Below are 23,883 nucleotides of genomic sequence, written 5' to 3'. Positions count from 1 at the left end.
CTAATTCTTACTCACATAGTTGGGAAGGCTTTATGCAGGAAGAAAGGACAACAGCCCAAATATTTGGCCAATGCTTCCATGGATACGAAACTTTCACAAGTATTAAAATTTTTACAGGGCACATTTAGTCTGCAGTCGTGAAGTTAAGTCTCCCAGAAGGCCTCTTGGCAGCAGTGGTCTTTTGTTGAGTTGTGTGCATGCTTACAGAGTGCTCGTTCTCTGCTGAGGAAATAGCAAAGCAAACTGCAGTGTAAGCCTCCCCCTCAATGCCTTGGGTCTAACGGGGAAGGCAGACATTGCCAAAGAGCTCAGACAGCTGTTACAGAACCGTGGTTGTAGGAAGTGTGCTGCAGGAGTCAGTTCCAAACACACACACACCAGAGAGCTAATAGCTGCCTGTAGCTCCATTTCTAGGAGATCCAGCACCCTCTTCTGCCCTTCTCAGGAACCTGCAAGCAAGTGTGTGATGCACGTAAACGCAGAAGGGCATATGTGTGCATTAACAGTCAGTATATAAATCTTTAGTGTGCCAGTGAGTAGATGTCTCCATTTTAAAATGATAAAAACCTCAAGTTCATAAAGTTTAAATACTTTTTATAGTATCACATAGCTGGCATGCTGTAGGACCCAAACTTCATGTATTTTTTACTAATTAGCTTATTTAAGTGGGAAATATCAGGGAATGGACACAAAGTTTCTGGAGTGTCAGACGGTGTCACCTGATCTTAATTCTTTCTCTCTGGCTCTCATCTGATTTTCCCTGAACTGTCTTCCGTTTCAGTCTTCTGTAGGTGACAGAGTGACAACTGGGCATTGAGGCTCTGTTCTCAGCTCGGGGCTGGGAGGTAGGCCCAGTCTCCATGGTGATAGTGATTAGACACCACGTGGCCACTCAGACTTCAGGCCTGGTCTTTCCAGCGTCTGCTCTTGAAGGAGCCTCTCCAAGGAAGGCAGTTCACCTCATCCCTGTGACACTTCTTGCCTGTGGGGTAGATTTAATAGCAGCCTTTCTAAGTCTCAGTTTTCTCTCCTATAAAAGGGGTTAGAGCAAAAAATAAAATAAAATCTTCATGAAGCTCTAGAAGCTTAATTTGTCTCAACCTTTAAAATTTTCCCACATATGTCGTGAATTTGAAGTATTCATAGATTGTTTCTCTTAATGTAAAAAGAAATCACCCATGATCTCTATGCACATTGATTTTATGTGTTACTCACACATATCAGCAGAAATGCTCTGACCACTTCGTGTGTTTCAGGACCGTGCGTAAAGAGTACATCACTGCAAAGTATGTCGACCACCGCTTCTCCAGGAAGACCTGTGCCTCTTCCTCAGCAAAGCTGAACGAATTGCTTGAGGCCATCAAGTCCAGGGACTTACTTGCATTAATCCAAGTCTATGCAGAGGGGGTGGAGTTAATGGAGCCACTGCTGGAACCTGGGCAGGTAATGACTCAGAGAAGCGAGAGGATTAAAAAGCAGACAGTAAGCATGCTGTGGTGGCACACATCTGTGATCTCAGCACTTGGACAAAGTGGCAGAGTCTAAAACAAACTGGGGGCCAGCCCCGGGCTGCACCTCAGAGACAGAGTTTAAATGAGGGACCATAATTTCTGACTCAATTTAATGAGGTACATGTGCATTAGCTGAGCAGGTCTGGAGAATTGGAGAGCCGACATGCTCTTGGTAATTGCTTGGGGTTCCTTGGCAGTGAAGCTGCTAGAGGCATGATCACCGAGTTCATATCCTCCCTCCCTCCTCAGGAGCTCGGGGAGACAGCCCTTCATCTTGCCGTCAGGACCGCAGACCAGACATCTCTCCATCTGGTTGATTTCCTTGTACAAAACTGGTATGGCTTTTGTTTTTCATCTTAATGAACTGAGTATAGTTTACAGCACAAACCAGAACTGCGTAAGACCTATTCCCAAACTCTGTGCTCTGTGGTTAGCTGGTTAAAAGACCTTTATTGGCTGTGACTGCTCAGTTGCATCCCTTTGTCTCTGCCTGCTTTATAGTGTGCCCATAGGTCTGTGTATGATCTGCTAGGTGACGGAAAAAAAGCATAGAAAACACAGAGTGTAGAAACTGCGTTTAAGCATCTGAAGAACTTCTTAAGACATATACCTCATAGATGAGAGAGGACCTGTGGTCACAGTCTTTCTAATAATGCTGCAATCTTTCAGTGGGAACCTGGATAAGCAAACGTCTGTGGGGAATACAGTTCTGCACTATTGCAGCATGTACGGCAAGCCGGAGTGTCTGAAGCTGCTGCTTAGGAGCAAGCCCACCGTGGACATCGGTAAGTGTGGCCGCTCTCAGACATCCCAGAGGGCCGAGACTACACACACATGCAACTTAGTCACTGTGCCTCGCCTCTTGAAATAGTATCCTAGATAATTATTTGCATTTATTCTACTGTTTCAGTTAACCAGAATGGAGAAACTGCCTTGGATATAGCAAAGAGACTCAAAGCTACCCAGTGTGAAGATCTGGTAAGCAAAACCAGGATCAGAGGTGTGTCAGACATCAGCGGCCATGAAGTGTTCTTCTTTCTCAGAGGGTGGAATTGGGGAAGGATGAAGCATTTTGTTTCTACGTAGCTAAAGAAATACAGATAAGTGCTAAAGTGCATTTGAAAGAGTGCTGAGGTCATGGCTTTGCCTTCTGAGTGCACTTGTCACACTGGAGACCCACGCCTTTGTGGGAGTGAGGATTAGGATCATGCTGCGTGTTTGCCAGGACACCAGGCTGCTTTGCAGCTAAGGGGAGAGGATAGGATTCCTTAGGCAGTCAGTTCAAGAGCTGAGAAGAGTGTAGTGGTTTTCTGCAAGCTTAGCACCCTCCCTCCTGCCTCCCTCCTGTGCACACTCACCTTTCTCTCCCTACTTCGCTAATCTCCTGCTGGACCTTCACGTGAGCGGGGTTCTCTTAACCACAGCGCCTGGTGTCTGCCCTCTGTTGCAGACAGCATGTAATATACAGACTGAGCGAGTTGTAAAGAAAACAGGTGTGTGTTGACTCGTGGTTCAGGGTAAAGGGGCTGTATCCGAGATGGCCTTTTTCTTCTCCCAGTTAATCCCACTATGAGAGACAGGAGAGTACCTATGTTTTCTGCTCAGTGGTCCCTCATCTAAAGCCACCAATGTTCATCCATTATGGCTCCTTCCTGAAACCCCTGTCTAATCCTCATCACCTCCCAAAGGCCCTGATCTCAGTACCATTTCTGAGTTTCCACCCTTTTAAGACCTCTCGATGAGGATTAAGTTTTCACTTAATGGACTGGGGATAGTGGGACATGCCTGTAACCTGAGCCCTCAGGAGGCTTAGGCGGAGGATCACAAGCTCCAAACAAGCCCAGGCTCCATGGGGGAGGCATTGCAGTAAGGAAATATCTCTGCATTTCAGAGGCCCAGGCCAGGCGAGGCTGGAGAAGGAAAGGACACTCCACTGAGTTTGAGTTTCTCCAGACCTGGAAGTTGTACCTTTTGTAATTTTTGTTGCTTTGATATTTTTATTTGTTTCTTGCTGAGTTCTTGTGGGGAGGGGCTGGCAGGTGGGGGTTGCAGGGAGGACTGAAACTCTAATCTTCCCTAGCGCCAGGACCTGCACCACGATCACTGGCTGTATTATGTATTCTTGTTATCCCTTAAGATTTATTTAATTTTCTTTTTTTGTATATGAGTATTTTACTTACATGCTGCATGTATATATACCACTTGTGTGCCTGGGTCCTATAGAGACCAGAAGAGAACATTAGAACTAGTTACCATGTGAGCCACCGTGTGGGTTCTGAGACCCAAACCCAGATTATCTGCAACAAGAACCATCTCTCCAGCACCTGTATTTTGTATCTTGGAGTCCTTTGAGACCACAGTCTCTGCCCACACTGCCCTGGGTGTGTCATGCGGCCACCCAGCTTGTCTAGTCAGAACTGTGCCCCCTGGGCCGTGTCCTTTGGGGCTGAGGGGTGGGGTCTTGCTTGGTGCTTGTAGAGTGGTGGATATTTGAGCATTTCCATTAAGTGGTGTGCCCTTGCTGTTCCTTACAGCTTTCCCAGGCTAAATCTGGAAAGTTCAACCCTCATGTCCACGTAGAGTATGAGTGGAATCTTCGACAGGACGAGATGGATGAGAGCGATGACGATCTGGATGACAAGGTGAGTGCACGGGTGCGTGCTCCACATGCTGCACCCTCCAGAGCACCTGGGCCATCTCCCACCTTCTGTGAGCTGCATTGGACTGGGTCTTCTGACCTGAGGAAGCCATTTGGTCTCTGTTGGGCACCATGTAATAGCCGGACAATAGAACCTGTGGGAAAGATCTGGAAAGAGACAGTCATTTGAAGGAAGTGGCCTGTGCAGTTGTGGAGCTGGCCAGCCGACAAGCTACTAGTTCCAGCAGCCAGTGATAGCACAGAGATGAGGCTCAAGAGGGTCTGAAAGCCAAAGTCCTGGTCACTTTTTCTTAAGGTCTTCAGCTGACAGCACGAGGCCCACGGACATTTTGGAGGGCAGCTCAGATGCCACTGATTCCGTTGTGATCGGCTTTAAAATGAAGGCCGTGTCTACACTGATGATTGCCTGCACCCCACAGCCTAGTCGCTGTGTAGAATTAAACATGTAAAACACTACATATAAGTACCCATAATTGTCACGTTTGAGGGGTTTACCCGTGGTCTAAGTTGAGATAAATATTTTTCCATTGTCTCAGATTGTCTCTGTAGAACCTCACAGGATGCGGTGATTGTACCCAGAGAAAACTTAGGCACAAGAGGACTTGGCATCTTTTCTGAAGCCTTCTAGCTGATAGAGAGATGGCTATCTCTAGGATTAGGCCCAGGTCTTGGTGACTCTTGTAGGTGGTATTTATCTACCTTTGAAAGTTCCACCATATTTATCATCAGATGTATGCCAGGCGGGATTATAAGGGATACTCAGACAAAGGTCCTAATGTTGCTCTCCATTTCAAGAGGAGAGAAATGCTAACTCAGATGGTAATGTGACTGTCTAGTGAAAGTCCGAGCATTCCAGACACCTAGCTCCTCAGCCTTGGTGAGCCCTGGCAGTCTCATCAAGAAGGCAGCTACAGAGATGGATTTCCGAGACTAGGTGGGTACTGGCCAGAGGAAAGAAAAGAGGAATAGAACCAACCGCTCACCCTGTGAGTGGGAAGCATCTTCCTGGGGAAGGGAAGAGGTGCCCTGCAGAGTTGTGAGTAGTTTTTCAGGTTCAACCTTTATCTTTACCCAAGCAGTCAGAGGCCAGCAGACATTTATTAGCAGGACTGAGTTTCCTACCAACCGTTCCTGTAGTGTATACATTGAGATGAGGGGAAGAGAAGAATCAGGGCCATTCTGCTGCAGTGAGAGCAGTGAGCACCTTGCTAGGACTAAGTGACAGGGTCCATCTGAGGCTTCCATGCCACACACGGGATGCAGGTGATGTGTAAGGACCACAGGTAGAGTTGGATGGTGCTCAAGCCACCACAGTGTATAAAATACCATCTGGGCAATTGGCAATGGTTTGCAGCCCAAGAATGTGGGTGGGATTTCAAGCTCCAAGCCTGTAGCCTGTGGGTAGCACCTCTAAACCAGCTGTGGAAGAAGGGTGAAGGTGAAAGGTTTGTACAGAGAAAAGGACTTGATGTAACAAAGGTTCAAGGTTAACGGGGATAGTGTTCAAATAAGGCTGACAGGTCCTTTGCAGGGAGTTGTTTGTTGAATAAAGACTATTACCTGTCACTTTTGAATGTCCTACTGATCCCTAACTATGGGCATTGGTGGGACTTACTGATGAGGATGTCGGCAGTGTAAAGTCTTCCTTCCCTGTCACTTCTGTGAAGCTGTGTTGATGGCCAACCACATACCACACCGAGGGCCATAGGACCCAGATGACCTCCTGAGCCCACTCTGCAGGGGTCTTCTGGACACCTCAAGGGCAGCCCTTGAGTCTCATCCCATCTGTTGTTTCCTGTACCAGCCAAGCCCGATCAAAAAGGAACGCTCGCCCAGACCACAGAGCTTCTGCCACTCCTCCAGCATCTCGCCACAGGACAAGCTGGCACTGCCAGGGTTCAGCACTCCACGGGACAAGCAGCGGCTCTCCTACGGAGCCTTCACCAACCAGATCTTCGCCTCTACGAGCACAGATTTGCCCACATCACCCACCAGTGAGGCTCCCCCTTTGCCACCTCGGAACGCCGGGAAAGGTACGAGCTTGAGGACGCTGATGGATTTGACCCCCTGGTTGCTTAGCCTGCCAGTTAAGTGGCAGGATCTGAAACATACTATCCGGGGCAGCTCAGAAGTGCGACTTTGTCATTCCCCAGGCACGAGAGTGCAAAAGGTCGTATCTTGGGTATTGTAGGTGTGTTTGTTACCTTGCATTAACCTCCAGTGAGTTACATGGCTTTTTATGCCCATCCTCCTGAAAAAAAAAAAAAAAAAAAAAAAAAAAAAACCAAGACTGAAACGGTAAAGTGACTTTGTAGTTGAGACTCAGTCTGAGAGCCATGGGTGTTAGCACCTGTGCTGTCTGTAGCTCTTGGTTCTCTGAAAGGCTACTTTGCTCTGTACTGAGATGCCTCTGTGTTAAATATGTGACTGTCTGAACTAAAGAGGTGAGAGTTGGTAGAAAGCGTGTCCTTACACATGAAGCCCTGGGTTTGATCCCCAGCACTGTGTGAAAGTGCACGTCACGATTACACAATCACTATCCTTCCAGATAACCCAAACGCCGTGCTTCTTAGTCTAATTACTTACACTCTTTTAATGATTTGATATTCATTTCCCCTTCCTTTTCTTCCTTTCATCGATGACTTCCCTCTCTAAAGTCTGAAATAAGCTGCCTGCCGTGCTATTAGCCTCCTTTGCAGTCCTTCTGTCACATGGGGGCCTCGCTCTTCTTGTAGGATTCCTACCCATATGAATTGTTGTTCCTGATTAAGTAGAAAAGCAACAGCACTCCTTCAGCAACCTCCATGGTTTCAATAGCCCTACTTAACTGGCTGGTACAGGAAACAATGAAATGATCAGGAGTTCGTTATCATTCTAGCAAGTTTGAGGACAACCTGCATTTCATGAGCCCCTGACTCCGGAGTGGGATGAGGGTGCCATAGTAGTTGATAATATCTGTGAAGCACTTGCCTCACAAGAGATCACACACCACACTTTTCCCATCCCAACGCCTCCAAATGAGGTAGGTAATGTAGGTTCTCATCTACCTGGGGTCCGAACACAGATCCCGTATGAACAAAACCCACAGTCCCATACTCTCAGATGAGGTGAGGATGGCCTAGGCCGCTGTTACTCCCTATGTTGTCAGATGCCTTCACCAGCCCAACATTAGGCCAGTGGAGGTGGTTCCCCACCCATTACCACAAACACTAGCCCTTTGTCCTCTCTCCAGAGTGTGTCCAGCTCTGGAGCTCGGTGTTGAGGGTCAAATTAAGACACAGAAATTTTAGGGCTGTAGCTGAGAGGTGCTGAGCACTGTAGCTGCCAGAGAATCCAAATGTGGGATTCTCCCAGTGCGCTCAGCCCCGGTCAGCACAGGTTGGCAGTGCCCTTGGTACACAACGACTGGCCTATTTGAATCACACTGGTGCTGTTTTCTGGCAAATGTGAGCTTTATTCAAAACTGGTTTTTTCACAGCTTATTCTCCATTGAAATCGTGTTATAAATGGGAGCTGTGTTCTTAGAGAGACCCCAAATGACCTTGTAGATCATAAAATGATAGGGAACATTACAATAAAGCTTTAGCGTGAGCAGTTCTCATCAAAGACAAACGCTTATGGTGGTGGATACAAGCCAAGTGTTTCTTATCATTCTGCACAGTCTACTAGAACACACTTTTAAAGACAGACCATTAATGTACCAAGCTTACAAATCTATACTGTGTGAGCTCTGTGCTGTTCTCCCTTCTGCAAAACCATGATCCCCAGCAAGTCGTGCTTCTGACAAGAGGACAGAAAGGAGCCTCCAGACCTGATAAATGCATCTGAAGGATTGATTTTCTGTGCCCTGGTTATGTGGTGACCTGTCTTGACAGGCAGAGCCAGCACCTGTTCAGAGAGCCTTCGCTGACAGCAGAAGCCAAGAACTAATACACCCAACCCCCACCCCTTGTAGCCTCCCTGTGTAATTTTATCTCACAGGGACGTAAAAAAAAAAAAAAAAAAACATAGAGTGCTCCATCTGGCTTAGTGCCAGGCATCACTCGCCTGCATTGAATAAATTCTAGCTAGCTCTTTACTGAACACCCAGAAAACAAAGGCTACATTTATTCAGCGGTTCAGCTGCTGAAATGGGCTTAGAGGTTTGGCCATAGCAACCGTGGTTAACGAAGGATAGACCACCTATCCCTTCCTTTTACAGGTCAAGCCCATGCTTGAAAATAGAACTTACTCTCCTGACTGAGTTCCCCCTGGCAGCCTATCGTGGGACATCAGATTCCGAGCATTGGACTGTCTGCTGCTGACACAGATAGACAGCTGCCTATCTGACAGCTGCCAGGCACTGAACCATAACTGTCCTTAACCAGCCGGGCTCACTTGCTCTTACATGGGAGAAACTTACAGTGTAAATATGATCCTTAGAGGACACTGTTAAACAGTCAGCTAGCACCCTGTGCAGAGGGCCTTGTGTTTTGTGGTCCTGTATTTTTTTTTTTTTCAATCTATCCTGCTAACTGGAATAACTATCTACTTGTAACAAAGCTGTCTGGAATCAGTCATCCTTTGGATTGTCATTAGTTTCTCTCCACAGCAAGGAAGGCCCTGGTCCTTGCTTATAGCACAAGCTACGCTCACAGATACAAATGTAGGAAGCTCGGGATCATGACTTCCTGGGACAGAACAGGCACCTCTGACAAAGTCCCCCACAAATAGGGGAGTGCAAGAGGCAGCAAGAGAGAAAAAAACCTCCTCTGAGGCAAGCTCAGAAGGATTTCCAGAACCGTCCAGTGACCTCATCAGAACTCAGGGAAGTTTGATCTAAATTCCCATCAGCCAGCAGCATCCCAGGCCCACATTCACCATCCTTCCAGCTCAGGCAGTCAGATGCCTGGCTCTCTGCAGAAAGGAGTCCAGAGAGAATCCCTGAAGGTACAAAGCTAAGTGTGTAGATCTTTCTCATAACCAGCAGCCCCCTACCCAATACAATTTAAACAGAACCGCCTCGGGGTCACCGGGACCCTGAGGTTTTTACTGGTTTTCAATCTTTGCATTTGAATGCTATCATAGAACTTTGGTTTCTTTAAAGCTAAGAGGAATCTGAAGGACTATATCCCATTGTACAGGCAAAGAAACTGTGCCCTAGTAAAGTTAAGGAATTTCCTATAGATCACATGGTGCTGTAGCAGGAGAGCTGTAGCAAGCTATGGCAAGTCACCCCACGGTTTCTTTCCTTGTTGAGGGAGATCCTCTGTCTTTCTCTTACCTGCCTAATGGAGAGCACATTGAGGCAGTGTATGGAGAGATCCTCCTGTTAGGTCTGCTGGGCTGTGGCTGCAGCTGCTTCTGGAGTGGAGGATCATGGGAAACCAATAGCTGCACAGCTCATCTCACAGAACAGGTACTTGCAAGTACATAGTGTTTGCTTGCTTGGTTGGCTAACTTAGCTGGTTTACAATAATGTTAAAGTTTAGAGTCATGGCTGTCTGCCATTATTCATCTTCATGCTTTTTTGCGTGTCAATGGCAAAAATGTATACCCACCATCGAGCCATTACTTCTCACAAGATTGAGGACTGTAGGAAACACTCGACATAGCACATGGCACCATGTGATCCATTGGGGTTGGTTCTCTCTGCCACTGCCTCTTTTAAGGCGTTTTCAGGGAACTATGGACCAGAGTGAAGTTGCTCACTAGCTGGATTAGCATGTACCATATCGAGACCTGACGCCTGCCTGCTTTTTAACTAAAAGAAACTTTGTAAAGAATAAGTCTGATCTCAAGGAGCAAAACTCGGTTTGAAGAACTAAGTTTTTAAGCTTTTAGAAGCAGGAACAACTAGTGTGCTAGAATCCAGAAATATTACTGCTCTGAATAGCATGTGAATACTAACCGTTGCATCTCATGTGTACATGCTATGATGGAGACCTCCTACCTCATACAGACTCCACCCTCAGTCTAGACCCCCGGGATTCCTACTCCATGAGGGCCAATCCTGCAGAGTTACCAGAAGTAAGGATTTGGTGTTTGCCTTGCTGAGTCACTGCTTTGAGCCTGCACAGTGAAATGACAAGCAGATGAGACCGCACAGCTCCACCGAGTGCACTCATTCAACAACTATTTCAGGAGCAGGGATACAGGGGAGAGTGAAGAAGGCCTTCTGCAAAGTAAGAAAGCAAGCAGAAAATGCACCATCAGGTCAGTAGGGGGCAGTGCAGGAGGAGAGCAAACCTGCTTTGAAAGCCAGGTTTCTTTTTCCTCCTGCCCTACTGAAAACTTCTCCAGAACAGGAGCTATAGTCCTGTTGTCTCAGCACAGTGCAAGATGGGGTTCATCTGTCAGATTATTAAGTGTAGAAGCAACAGAAAGAATAAGTGAAAGCATGTCTCAAAAGATGCACAGCAAAAGGAGGGAGTGGGCACACATGGAACCAGACCACATGTCCTAGGGAAGTGGCGGTGCACTTACCGGAGAGCGCTGTAGAAATGCTTATAGCAATTCTACCCAGGACAGCTGTGGAAGCACTTTATACAAAGCATCGCCTTCTCTGAGAGGCCTGAAGTCTAAGAGACAAGTGGAGATGGGGAGACCCCCTCAGCTTCCTGCCGTGGCTTGCCATCACTGGCTGAGTGCTACAAGCCTGGCAAGTGTTCATACGTTGGTGACTACCGCTCCCTGGGGCTTGTATCTCCTGGGATAACCCTTTGAGCGGCTTGGTATAACAACTCACGCGCTTTGCCTTTAAATCATCGCATTAGATTTATGTTTATATTTAGCTTTGCTTTTGTTGTTGTTGTTGTGGCCCTTTTCCAGTTTCCCACCATATATTTTATTATTTTAATAATTGTTAAAGCTTCGTTATTAAAAAAAAACAATTTGCAAATAAATAAAAACACCACACACCAAAACTAACCAGATGCAAGATCTTTACAATTCACTGACCTTACAGTTAAGATAGGCATTCAGAACGGAAGCTGTGATGTACCAAATTCCTTTTTAAACACATTTCCTGAAGCCCCGTGGGCTGACCAAGAGCTTTATCTTCAACAAGGGTCACTAACACAGGCTATCTGGTCAAGTCACCTGGCCTCTAGGGTATGAAAAAAGAAGCAGAGGTAATCCTGATTTCTCCTGCATGGGGAGAGATCAAAGTGTGTGCTTATGTAACTGTTACAGAACCAACCCTAACTCCTTTGAATCCACTACTGTTATCAGTATCAGAAAGGGACTGAGGGACAAATGAACATCTAAGGCTACTCTCTGCAAAGAAATCAACAAAGAAAAACATGTCACCCTGGCGCTCCTTCCTTCCTTATACAGCACCTGGCTTTAACTACTGCTTACTAAGGTGATTAACATACTATAAAAAACCATGGGACCAGCTACATAAAAACAGCCACATAAATTTAAAATACAATGTAGGACATGTTATTATAGCAAATAATAATGGATTGTAGTCTTGAAAGTTGCTAGGACAATAGATTCTGAGTGTTCTTACCACAATAATATATTAGGTGAAAAATGTTAATTGACTCATTGAATCATTCCGTAACGTGTATGTGTTTCAAAATAGCATCATGTGCTCAATGAACATATATGACATTGTTAATTAAAAACACAAAGGGAGCCGGGCGTGGTGGCGCACGCCTTTAATCCCAGCACTTGGGAGGCAGGGGCAGGTGGATTTCTGAGTTCGAGGCCAGCCTGGTCTACAGGACAGCCAGGGCTACACAGAGAAACCCTATCTTGAAAAATAAATAAAAAATAAAAAATAATAAAAATAAATAAAGGGAAAACCATTAGTAAGTGATAGAGCTTTTCTGTGTGCTGGTAGAGTTACTCAGGTATAGCTTCAGTCATTAAGTCTTCTGTAAGGCATATTATTGTCAAGACGGCTTTTTAAGCCGTTTTCTGTGAACTTTGAAAGTTGTACTTTTTATTTGGTCTCCAGGTAGAAGACCTGGGTTTTCACCTTTACTGAAATCCAAATGTGCAAAATACTGGAAAATCTGTGCATTGATGCCCAGGCTTTACCAGGTCCAGCACTGGGACAGAGAAAAGCAATACCATCTCCCCTGTGAAAACATGCAGACGGAGCAGGAAGAAGAGCAGTCACTGTGGTACAAAACGGGGTATTCTTGTCCCTGGCAACCTTGCTCAAGTCTTAGACATTAACAGCAGTCACTCCAGGGAAGAGAAATGCATTAAAGAAAGATTCTGGATAAAGTTACATATGAATCCTCCTAACAAGTGAGGGCAGAAAAAAAAAGTATTGAAATCCTCAAAACTGAATAAAAATAGTTTTTAAAGTAGGCAGGAAGTGAAGAGAGATCCCCACTGTGCATGTGGGAGTCAGGAAGAACAACCTGTTGTCAGGCCTGAGTGTTTGGGCTTGAGTCAGCTCACCGTTCTCTGAACTCAGCTTCTTGCCATGTCTGACCAACTTTCCAAACTCTTGGATCTGGATTCAGCTTGGTTGGTAGAGACTGGGTGACCCTTGCATGACATCATCCCTGAAGTCACACATACCTCTGTTAGCCTTTTACTTCAGTATTTAGAGCCTCCCTACGTGACCTTTTGTAAGATGCACTTCACCAGAGAATCCCTAGATGGTGATAGAGATGAAAGTACAAGAGAAACTCACTATTGTCTGTTACCTATTCTGCATTTCCTCTTTCCACTTCCTCCTACTGGACCTGGGTGTTTTCCCCGGGGGGGGGGGGGGGGGGGGGGTCAAAGGCTGAAAATGCTGCCCTGCATCTCAGGAGCCAGCAGCACTGACTGCTGGAGCAAGTGTCTGCTGTTTCTAAACCTGCTTTGTCCCAGATCCGTGCCTCCTATTCTATGGGGTCTGTCATGCCAAGCTCCTTCCCTGGATACATGATAGGACCGTACTAAACCCATATCTCACAGGATAGTACTGAAAGTTAAAAGAAATAACCTATTCAAACCCATTTGAAGAGTGCAAAGCTCCGTGCATGTGTAAGGCTGTAGTACAACCTCCTTATGATATCTAAGACATTAGTAACTAATAGTGTGACTAGGTATTGCTTTACAGGAACCATAAAGCTGCTGTCCTGTGTCACGTCAGTGAAACAGAATCAAGTCTATAACTGTGGTCATTCTCTTAATGTACATGTCTACCTTATTTAGATGATCATTGTCCACTGCCCTGTCAGGCTACCTCTGAGAATTAATGACTGAATCCTTGTTAGTACAAACCATTAATTAATAATTAAAACTATCTTTTAAGTTTACCCAGGAAGAACACCATCAGTAATTATGATTTTCTTTTAACACAGAGTATAAAAAGCTCATTTGGAACTTTTCTAGATCACTAAGTATCTTGCATATGGCAATGTTCCTAGCTTCCCCCCTCCCTGGTTTCTATCGCTTTCCTTTTTTTTTTTTCTTCCTTCCTACATGTGTATAGAAGCATTTGTTCGTGGACATGGTTAAAGCGGGCCCATGAGGGCTTCTCTAGAGAAATACCCATCCGGCTGCCCAGCGTAACATCTTACATGCCCCCTCACGTCAAGAATGTATATGGTGCACCTATAACTGATTCAAAACCAGCTTCGTTAGCTGGAGTTCAGACTCAAGTATAACAGATGGCTTGGGATTTCCAGAACAGTTTGGAATTAGAACAAAAAGAGGTTTCTGAGTTGTTGTTCTAAGTCATCTTAGATCCTTACCAAAACGATTGGCTGGTTGGGGTTTTTGTTTGGTTGGTTTTGGTTTTTGAGGAAAGCTTGTTTTCTGACTAAAAGAAAAACTGTAGTAGAATTCAAAAACTCTGCTATCTGAATATTTTAACTGTGGGCCACTGACTGCCAAGCTCACAGCACCCCGCTGTGCCCCTCTTGAACTTGGTGGCAGCGCATTATGCCTTCATCCTAAGTAGATCCAGTAACTTCCGTTGAGTTACTGATTGAAAATGTGTGTGCTTTCTTTATACCAAGCACCTGAGGGAAGGACTAGATCCCCGGGCTTTCTGTATATGTTACGACTGTTTTCTCTCTGCCTTGGTTCTTAAACGAGTGTTTATCACATGTCTGACTGACCATGCAATTCTTGATGTCCATGATTCCCTGCCTTGGCCTCCTAAGAGATTGGGATTTCAGACTTATACCACCATGCTTGGCTTGACTGGTGTTTTGCTCCTTTAAAATACTCATTTTTTTTCCTGTGTTGTAATTTTTAGCTAAGCCCCCCACCCCATCTACTTATCTCTTGAATTCTTACTGTGATCTTTCTCATTTCTAGTTCCCTGAGAACTTCATACAATGTATTTTAATCATACTTACTTCTCTCTGACTTCTCCCAGATCCATCTGCCCTTCCAGAACCATTCCACTTTGTGTCCTTTTTCCCCTCCCTCCCTTCCCCAACAAGTTTAATTTATACACTTATTCTTGGATGTGTGGCCTCCACTAGATGGTGATCACAATCCACCGGAGAACACACCCTTAAAGAAATGTGACTCTCAGTCCCAGCAGCTACCAACTGCCAACAGCTCTTCAGCTTGGGGGCGACTTTGTGCCCCCCTCTCCTCTTCATGCTGCGATCTTATCTGGCTGGAGCTTGCGCAGGTCTTAGGAGTGCTACCTCAATTGTGCAACCTCCCTGCTGTGTCCAGAAAGCAGTTTCCTTTGCTCATTCACTGCCTCTGGCTCTTACCCTTATTCCCCCCCTCTCCCACAGTGATGGCTGAGCCCTGGGAGGACAGGGTATGATACAGATGTCCCCATCAGGGCTGAGCCTTCCTCCAACAAACAGTTTTGAAATCTGTTTGTGAGTTGGTGGGCTGGTGGACTTCCATATTATAGCACATTTTGATGAGTAATTACATACTGGCTGTTGTGTGTCTGTGAGACTGGGATTAACCCTCCTGCCCCCCGTTCAATTTCCTTTCTAGGTCCAACTGGCCCACCTTCAACACTCCCTCTAGGCACCCAGACCTCTAGTGGCAGCTCCACCCTATCCAAGAAGAGGCCTCCTCCCCCACCACCAGGACACAAGAGAACCCTGTCTGACCCTCCCAGCCCACTACCTCACGGGCCCCCAAACAAAGGCGCAATTCCTTGGGGTAAGTTTTCCTAAAGTCAGGGTCAAAGCCCAGAGCCCGATAGTTGGGGGGACTCCACTGGGCACTGGACAGTTTGCACGTTAGGAAAACCATCTAAACTGCACACACACTGGCTGTGCACTGAAACATGAATTAATATGATTGTACCTGCCTTCTAAGGCCAGGAAACAGACTGAAAAGTGTCTGGGGCCACTCAGAACCATAGGAGTAAGTAAAGTGCTCTCTAATATTATCAGGGAGCTGATCGTAGAACACCCCACACACACAAGACACCAAAAGCTGCAGGGGCCCCCATCCCCAGGCATTTGAGTAACCTGAGCACAAATACTATTAAATTCTCTCTAGACAGCATATCTAATGTAGTGTAAATAGTATGGGTTTAAAAAAAGAAAATGGGTCCATGTTTGGTACATATATTTTCCCAAATATTTTTATCCACAGATATGGAGGGTAAACTGTAATAATAGGACCTGAACAGCATGCCCTAAATCTCAGCTGAGAGTAGCAACTGTTGTAGGTTGGAATTACAATTCTCACGGAACTCAGCAAAGCAAAATAATGGGCCTTATAAGCACAGGGATGGGTTTCCATGCTACCTAACCTGCTTATCTAACGTGCACAAGCACCCCTGGGTTCAGTCCCAGTACCAGAAAAAGAAGAGAAGCAAACCAAAACAGTTCACTCCTTCATGACAACCAGAACAGGCCCCTCAGAGAACAGAAATCCTGCTTCACCCCTTTAGTGGCTTCCTGCTGAGGTTCAGATAGGTGCAGGCTCTTTATACCGAAACAGGAGTGGCCCTGCCCTTCACCTCCAAGTCTCCCCGTGCACCGTCCAAGGCCCTCACGCTCCCTGGCAGTCTGTCCTCTCCGTGCAAGGCCAAGCTCACTTGTGTGCCTCCCTGGCTCTTCTCTGTTGTCTTCCGCAACACTGTCAGAGTTAAGTTCTTTGCTACCCCGCTAGAATGAGAGTACCATGAGAAGAAGCATCCTTGGCTGTTTTGTTCTCACCTGGATGGAATCCTGCCTGGCCCAAACTGGACATTCAGAAATCTCTCGAGAATGAGTAGCCTTACCCAGAGTCAGTTAGTTGAATCAACAGATCAACACTGGCTGCGGCACTTATCTTGTCTACCAAAAAACAACAAAACAGTGCTAAAGCCCGCACTTTGTGTCTTGCCTACTGCCCTGGCAGTGATATATGGCTCACCATCATACAGTAGCCCAGCAAGGTCCTGGCCCACACAGATGATCTCTGCCAAATGAGCTTGCTAGTCATCTTTCCCCACCAGTGGATTCCACTGTCACTTTTTTCCTGCCTTTTTTTAAATTGGGTTTAACATGTAATGGGTAGTTCAGCTTAATAGTCTTAAAGGATTCCTCAAAGCCTATCTGAATTTTTTTTTTTTTAAGTTTTGAGTAAAAGCCAGAATATACATTCTAAGACTGTCCCACATTTTGTCCCGTATGCCACGGGCCATGCATGTACACAGCACAGGTGTGTTCACAAATGTGTATTTATATTGCAGCCATTCATGCTTTGGCTCAGCATTGCGCTCCTAGAAACAGAGACAACCCTGGAGTCAACATGTCAGATCTCTGTTTTCTGGCCCGAATGGTATCTAACACCTGCCTTTCCATTTTATCTTTAATAGTGGTAGAGGCCAGGCCTCTTCCTAAAGAAACTCAGTTGTTATCACTTATAAAAGTTACTGCCTGCCAGTAGGCTGGGAGCATGAGAACCTTTCACAGATGGGGCCTCAGCCAGCCCTACATGAGAAAAACCAAAGTTTATCCTGAGCATACGTGGCCTTGCTCCAAATGGCAGGACTGTGCTGAGTGACAGCTGGAGTACTGACTTGTTCGTGGTTGGTGGGTGTGCACATATGGGAGCTAGATCTGTGAACAGACGTGGGTCAGTCACACCGGCGCACTGCAGGTACACAATTGGACTAGTGACTGTCAGGGGAAATTCACTCAGCTCCTGACGTGTGTACTCTGCTGATGCTTGGTGTGTGACTCCGTCCCCTGTCTGCTGTTGATGCTGGAGGCCAAGGCAGGGCTCAGACTGTTGAGTCAGCAGCCAGATACAGAGGTCAGCCTCTGGAAAGCGTCTCCCTGGTGCCTCAGTTTCCCTAGTTCTCTTCTAGTTCTCCCCTCTCCCCTCAGCCCTTGGAGTTGGGGTCCATGGGATAGACATAGCTAAGGACATTCTGAGGAGCCATCTCTTACTGGTGTGCCTTCCCAGGTGCAGCAAGCAGGGTCCCAGTCCACACTCCTTCCACTTCCCCCTCTCCGGTGGGCCTCGGTCATGACATGCTCTCACAAGGTCTAGCATGCCTTTTTCCTCTAATCAGCTGTATTGATGCTTAGCTATCCTTCAAGGCCTGTGCTGGGACTTGTTTCAGAGACCCCACTCTGTTTGCCTCTGGCCAGAGGTTGTCCCAATGCTCCTGCCTCCTTGCCTGTCCCTCTCAGAGCATCATCTCTCTGTAGTTCCTAATGTAGTGGTGTCTACTCTCCACATGGGTTTTGGGGTTTTTGTTTGTTTGTTTGTTTCGTGGTTTGTTTGTTTTTTTTGAAACAAAGTAATTCTCTATACTTTAGGCTGACCTTGAACCCATATAGCAATCCCGTCTCAGCCTTCTGAGTACTGGCATTGCAGGCTTGAGCCATCACATGTGGCTTTTAGCAAGTGTTTGTTCATTGTTCAATGCCTCAGTTCCTCTAGCAATAAACTAAGGACTAGTACTGTTACTGTTTTACATATGGAATTCTTAGGAAGGTGCTGTGAGAAAAAGCAAGCAGCACAGGACGGGGGACTTAGCACTCAGCAAGTGTTACCTACGGCTTGTAACTCTAACTCTCAGCCTGCTGTTTGGTGGATGACCAATCCCTCCCTTCCCCTATGTGTGCCATGGAGTTTTGTGTGTCCTTGGCTACTATAATTCATGCCACAAACTTGGGCTCTTCAGACGACAAAGCTTATCCTCACAGTTCTAGATGCTGCAAGTCTAACATCCTGCAGTCATATCTTCTCCTAGGAGGCAAGAGTAATAATTGTTCCTTGACTTATTTAGGGTTCTTAATTGTGCAGATATGCATGCCTATATGTCTCTAGTCAGGCACTTACCAAGTAGGCTACGCTGGATGGCCAACAAGCCTGGGATGGATGGATGGATGGATGGATGGATGGATGGATGGATGGATGGATGGATAGATGGATCTCCCTCCCCTCCCCTTCTCTCTCCAGCTCTGTAATTCCTAGTACACCACCACACCCAGTTTTACTATGGGTTTTAGGAATCGAACTCAGATCCTTATTCTTGCCTGGCAGGCACTTTACAGGCTGAGATACCTTTCCAGCCTGGACTTGGTACCTTTAGGTGGCCTTTTGTTTGTTGGTTGGTTGGTTGGTTGGTTTTGGTTTTGGTTTTGGTTTTGGTTTTGGTTTTAGTTTTGGTTTTTCGAGACAGGGTTTTTCTGTGTAGCCCTGGCTGTCCTGGAACTCACTCTGTAGACCAGGCTGGCCTCGAACTCAGAAATCCGCCTGCCTCTGTCTCCCAAGTTCTGGGTTTAAAGGCGTGCGCCAGCACTGCCCGGCATAGGCGGCCATTTTATTACTCAGATTCCCATCCATTCCACATCCAAAGTTCATTCTCCATAACACCTCATCTCACCCCCGCCACGTCTGAATCCTCTTTATCTTGGCCCTTGCTCCTTTCATTCCTCAAAAGAATATGCTACCCAGCCATGTCGCCAGCAGTCTTACCAGGCCTGTGACTTGACTGTAGTATGACAGCCGTTTCCCTTTTCTTTGATTTGGTTTAGGTTTTGTTGTTGCTGCTGCGGGTTTCAGGGGAGGGGTTCTTAGGCTTTGTTTGATTCTTTATGGGGTTTGCTTGTTTCAGGATAGGGTTTTACTATGTAACACAGGCTAGCCTGAACCTGGAAAATTCCAGCCACGTCCTCCCAGTGCTGGGATTATAGACATGTGCCACCACACCCAGCTGCCTGTCACACTCTGAAGCTTTTACTGCGGAGTATTTTGCCAGCATGTTCTCTGACCCGAACGGAACCTTTGACATTAACTCATTTACAGATAGCTGTGACTGATAGGACCTGTCTTTGCTGGTATTTGTGATGGGTTTCGTGCAGTTTGTAAGTCTGACCAGATCCCCACAGGAGCCTTTGAGGAGGGCTAAGGCAGTTTAAGGAGGAGACAGAGCATGAGTTTGGTGTTGGAAGATGAATGGGGTAGAGTGGATTCCACTCAGAACCCTGAGCATCAGGTCATAACCCTTGGCTGAAGACATACCAAAGATATGATTGTGGGGCTCTCTCAGGAAGGAGCAAAAGAAGAAGAATACAGCCAGTCACATAGCCAGCTAGCCATTGGCACACCTGCAAGGAAGAGTATCAAGAGTATAGCCTGTGGCACGTCAGCTTCACAGAAGAGCACGTTACCTTCTTGGCAGACACTCTGTCCTTCACCAGTGTAGCTGATTCTTGCCCACAGTCTCTGGGATAGAACACACTGCTTCCTGGGCTTTAAGGAGTCTAGTCTAAAGGTTAAGAAGTCCTGGTTCTCATGGCTGATATGTCAGACGCCAGTGTGGCTGAGAGCCTGCACTCCTCACCCGGGCCACAGGCTGCCTTCTGTTGCATGGCATGGCTGGAAAAGGGCAGGAGAGTGAGTATCTGGCTGGCCCTCCTCACCACAGTTGTCTCTTTGCCTGAGAATCAGAGGCCTGGTGAAGGCACTGTCCTTGCCAGAGGTAAGGACTGTGCTGCACAGCCCCACTCACTGCTGTGCCTCCTTGTCGCCTGCAGCAGCACTCTCTGTTGTGTCCAGCCTTGTCCAAGCAAGGAGAACCCTTCCAGGCTTTTTCCCTGCCAGAACTAGTGTCCCCAGTGCCCAGAATAGCCAGTGCATCACATGACTGGAGTCCTGCTTGGTGGTGAGTGCAGCCATCTGTCTCAAGAGACTTCTCGGGCAGGCTTGAGATGGGAAAACAAAGTCAAGTAGAAGATCTGTGGGGAGCCCATGACCTTGGAAGTTGCATTTCATTGAACTTCACCCTTTTTAACTTACCTGCTTTAAAACAAACCTACGTGTATTTTAACACATACATCTAAGTGATGTGGAAATCAGGACAGAACCTGCGTTAGTTGCCTCCAGGAATCACCTCTGACCATTGAGACCTAAAGTCCATGTGCCTTGTGTCCTACCGTCAAAAGGACTAAAAAAAAAAGAGGGGGGGGTTAAGACTCTGAGTTGTTCCTCTCTTATAAATCTTTTTAAATATAAAGCAGATAATGTTTCCAGCCATTTTTGTGCTGAGCATTCCTATTCATCCCATAAATACAATGACATCACCCCAGTTTACAGGCAAGGAAATGAAGCACAGAGAAGTTATTTGCCTAAGATCACAAATTGATAACTTGAGAATTTATGACCCACATCCTACTTCACTGTTCCAAAAGATCCCTGCAGCCGACGTGCTCTTGTGACCAGTTCAAAAGCCCAGCTTGTGGCTTCTAGGCTAAATGGTTCGTACAGCAGAGAATTGGCCACAGATTCTCCAGTCGCCTGGCCAGCAGTTGAGCACAGCCTTCTTACTGCCTCTGGCTGACATACCCAGGACTTTTCCAAGCGGCAAGTTCAAGCTGCACAGTGGGAGAGGAAAGGGTTGAGCCTCCTGTGCTTCTTCACCTTCTCCTCTCTGCAGTACTGTCTTTGAGGATCTTTCTAAAGCTCACTTCAACTTACGCTAGCCAGCCTTGCCTGGCTCTGAAAATGACAGGATTCATGGCTGTCCACTACAGATGGCTTCCCATCCAGGTCCGAGAAGTCACACTCTCAGAAAGCCTGCTGGCCCTGTCTGTCTGCAGCAGGAGCCATCATTACTCTGTTCCAGACCCTGAGTGGGAGGTAGGATTTCAAAGGCACGGAAAGAGTTACCGTCTTGGGGTACTAGCCTGTTGAGTGTGTCAGCATAGTTCCCATCACGTTTCATTGTAAGGCTGTGGAGAGTCATTACTTTTGTATCATGCTCCTATAGACCAGGGCTGTGCTCACGGCCCATAGCCTTTCGTCTAATGCTCTCTGTTGCAGTGGGCACAGCTGTTACTCCTATTGTGTGGGTAAGGAGAGCTCCATCTTTCAGCAGAAAGAGCAACATCCTCCAAGCTCAGTCCAGATCAGTGGTCCACCAGAAATTCAAAACTGGACTTGTACGGCTCCCAAATCTGCCCCTTAGTTTCTTCCCAGAAGAGGGTAGGGAATGAAGTCAGCCAGGCGGATATTCTTTAGACATACAAGAATTGACCAAGTGTTGAGGGAAGGTGGCCAAAGAGGGACGTTAAATGAGAATTCTTGACATCCAGGCCTTAGGTGTGGGCACTGCCAGCCTTCCCTGATGCTCATCTATGCACTAGCAGAGAATAACCACAGTAGAGCCAGGGACCCTCGCCAGGGACCCTCGCTTGCTACTGACAAATACCCTTCTGTATAATTGAATTAAATAGTCATTTGTTGGAAATGGTTTCACATAGAAAAGGAGTTAGTGGGAACAACAGCTTATTCCCAAATATTCTGTTGTTGTGGCTCACGGAAAGGCCTGGTATCCAGGACTGTGGGCTCAGCATGAAATACAGTGCTGAGGAAATGCTTGCCTTGAAGGAGATTCCCCCCGAAGGTTTCTCGAGAATTGCCAGGGAAGGCCTCTCTGCATTAGGCCATGTGCTTCTGAAAATACAGCAAAGGTTAAAGAGCATCCCATAACCATTAGCCAGTAGTCAGTTTGCAAATTGATGGTGCTTCTTCCTGTCTCATTGTTCTGGCATTACAGAACATTCTGCCCAAAAGGTCTGGTTACAGCTCTGCTAGTCTCTCCTGATGGGTAGTTTTGTGTGGACTGAGGGGAGAGTAGGTATCGAGAGTTTAGACTCTGGAGAGGGCCCCTGGCTGTGTATCCCAGCTGGCCCCTCACCTGATGTTTCCCCTTGGGCCTTTGCTTTTGTCGTCTATATGTAGGTTGTAAGAGATGGTTATGCTACTTCTCATGAGCAGGACTGCCTACAGATACCGGGCAAATACCGTGCTTGTGATAACTACTCCATGATCGTAGGTGATGTCATCTGTGCTGCTCTCAGGGTATCCTGAGAGGCCGGGCAGAGCACACAGCAGTGGTCAGGATTCTTGGCCTCACCATAGCTATAGAACCCGAAATGATTCATAAACTAAGTCTCTCATTTCCTTCTCTTTAAAAAGGGCTGGAGTGCCAGCCTCTCATGTTGTGCAGAATGGCAGCTGATAGGAGCGAACACATCACACATGTTGTGCTGTGACATGTGACTCATCATGAAGCGGGAAATAGTTATTGCTTTCTTGTCCCCTAATGTCTACAGGAACTCTGAGGCCCGGCTCTGCCATGCACTTCTCCAGCTGTACAGTGGTCGCAGACAGTCCCACTTAGGCCCTAACCAGTTCTGCCCACCTGCACAAAGCACACATCTATTCTCCTGGGCTCTACTAGTTTGGATGCTGCCCCAGTAGAAATTCTCCTCCCTCTTCCACACGCCATGTCCTCGCTCACCAGCTGGGTTTTTCGATAACTGTTTCTTCATTTTCATAGCACCCTGCCTAGTTCTCTCTTATTCCACGGCACTGAATCATTCCTTCATGTAAATTCTCTAAGCCAGATCCTAAGCACTGTGACAGCAGCAGCCACATAGTCTTAGCTTCTATTCTTGCTCTGCGTTCATGCCTTGCACATAACACATTGGTGCTAAACAGTTTTTACACTGAGTGGATATCCACTGTGCAAGTGCCCATGGTGTTGCTGTCAGCCGCCCACACATGCATGGGCCTCACTTGTGAGTGGAGTGTGTTCTCCGTACCTGGTAACTAACTGCCTCTAGCCCAGCACTTCTAAACCTGTGAATCTCTACCCCTCTGGCAAACCTCTATCTCAAGAAAATGATTACACTATAATTCATAACAGTAACAAAATTACAGTTATAAAGTAGCAGTGGAAATAATTTTATGATCGGGAGTCATCACAGCATGAGAAACTGTGTTAAAGGGTCGCAGCATCAGGAAGGTTAAGAACCACTGTTCTAGTTGAAGTTGATGTTTTATTGATTTTTTATCTGTCCTTCCAGACCAAGGACCAGATCGGTAGCCACTGGATATCAGCAGGTTCCTATGATCTTAGAAACCTACCAGGGGCAGACTGCTCACCCTCGTCCTTAGGTAGCAGTAGAAGTGTCAGTCCAGACACTGTTGTGGTTTTTGTTTTAACACAGGAAGTACATGCTACTCTGACAGAGATCTTGTGATGCTTTCTGGAACCTTCAGGAGGCCAGTTTGTTTTCCAGTGTCTCTCATGTCCATGACTGAAGATATAACCTCTGACTTTCCTTGTAGGTAATGATGTGGGCCCATTATCTTCAAGTAAGACGGCCAACAAGTTTGAGGGGCTGTCTCAGCAAGCAAGGTGAGCCGCCACCCCTGCCTTCCTCTCCTGTTGTGACTCATGGTTGCTATGAGTAGACTTACAGACTTGGCTCTTACCAGTCTTCCCAACACTACCCAGTGCAGTACCTGGCAGCATCAGTTAGG

At 46.6% G+C, this 23,883-nt stretch overlaps 1 protein-coding gene across 21 annotated transcripts in view; it reads left to right on the top strand.

The window, feature by feature from the left end:
- Positions 1-23,883, top strand: part of Asap1 (ArfGAP with SH3 domain, ankyrin repeat and PH domain1) — a 296,102-nt gene that overhangs the window by 256,781 nt on the left and 15,438 nt on the right. For 14 of the 21 annotated variants that reach the window (NM_010026.3, NM_001276463.1, NM_001276462.1 and 11 more), the window contains 8 exons: positions 1,257-1,443; positions 1,761-1,846; positions 2,181-2,296; positions 2,422-2,489; positions 4,046-4,153; positions 5,975-6,203; positions 15,085-15,255; positions 23,689-23,758. In NM_010026.3, the coding sequence (NP_034156.2) occupies positions 1,257-1,443; positions 1,761-1,846; positions 2,181-2,296; positions 2,422-2,489; positions 4,046-4,153; positions 5,975-6,203; positions 15,085-15,255; positions 23,689-23,758 (1,035 nt within the window). The remainder of the gene's footprint in view (positions 1-1,256; positions 1,444-1,760; positions 1,847-2,180; positions 2,297-2,421; positions 2,490-4,045; positions 4,154-5,974; positions 6,204-15,084; positions 15,256-23,688; positions 23,759-23,883) is intronic. The other 7 variants (NM_001276461.1, NM_001276467.1, XM_006520397.2 and 4 more) reach the window with 1 other exon arrangement.

Source organism: Mus musculus, chromosome 15 (assembly GCF_000001635.26).
Source record: "Mus musculus strain C57BL/6J chromosome 15, GRCm38.p6 C57BL/6J".
NCBI classification, from domain to species: domain Eukaryota; kingdom Metazoa; phylum Chordata; class Mammalia; order Rodentia; family Muridae; genus Mus; species Mus musculus.
Note: the sequence above shows the minus strand (reverse complement) of the source record. Positions and strands in the feature narration are given on the sequence as shown.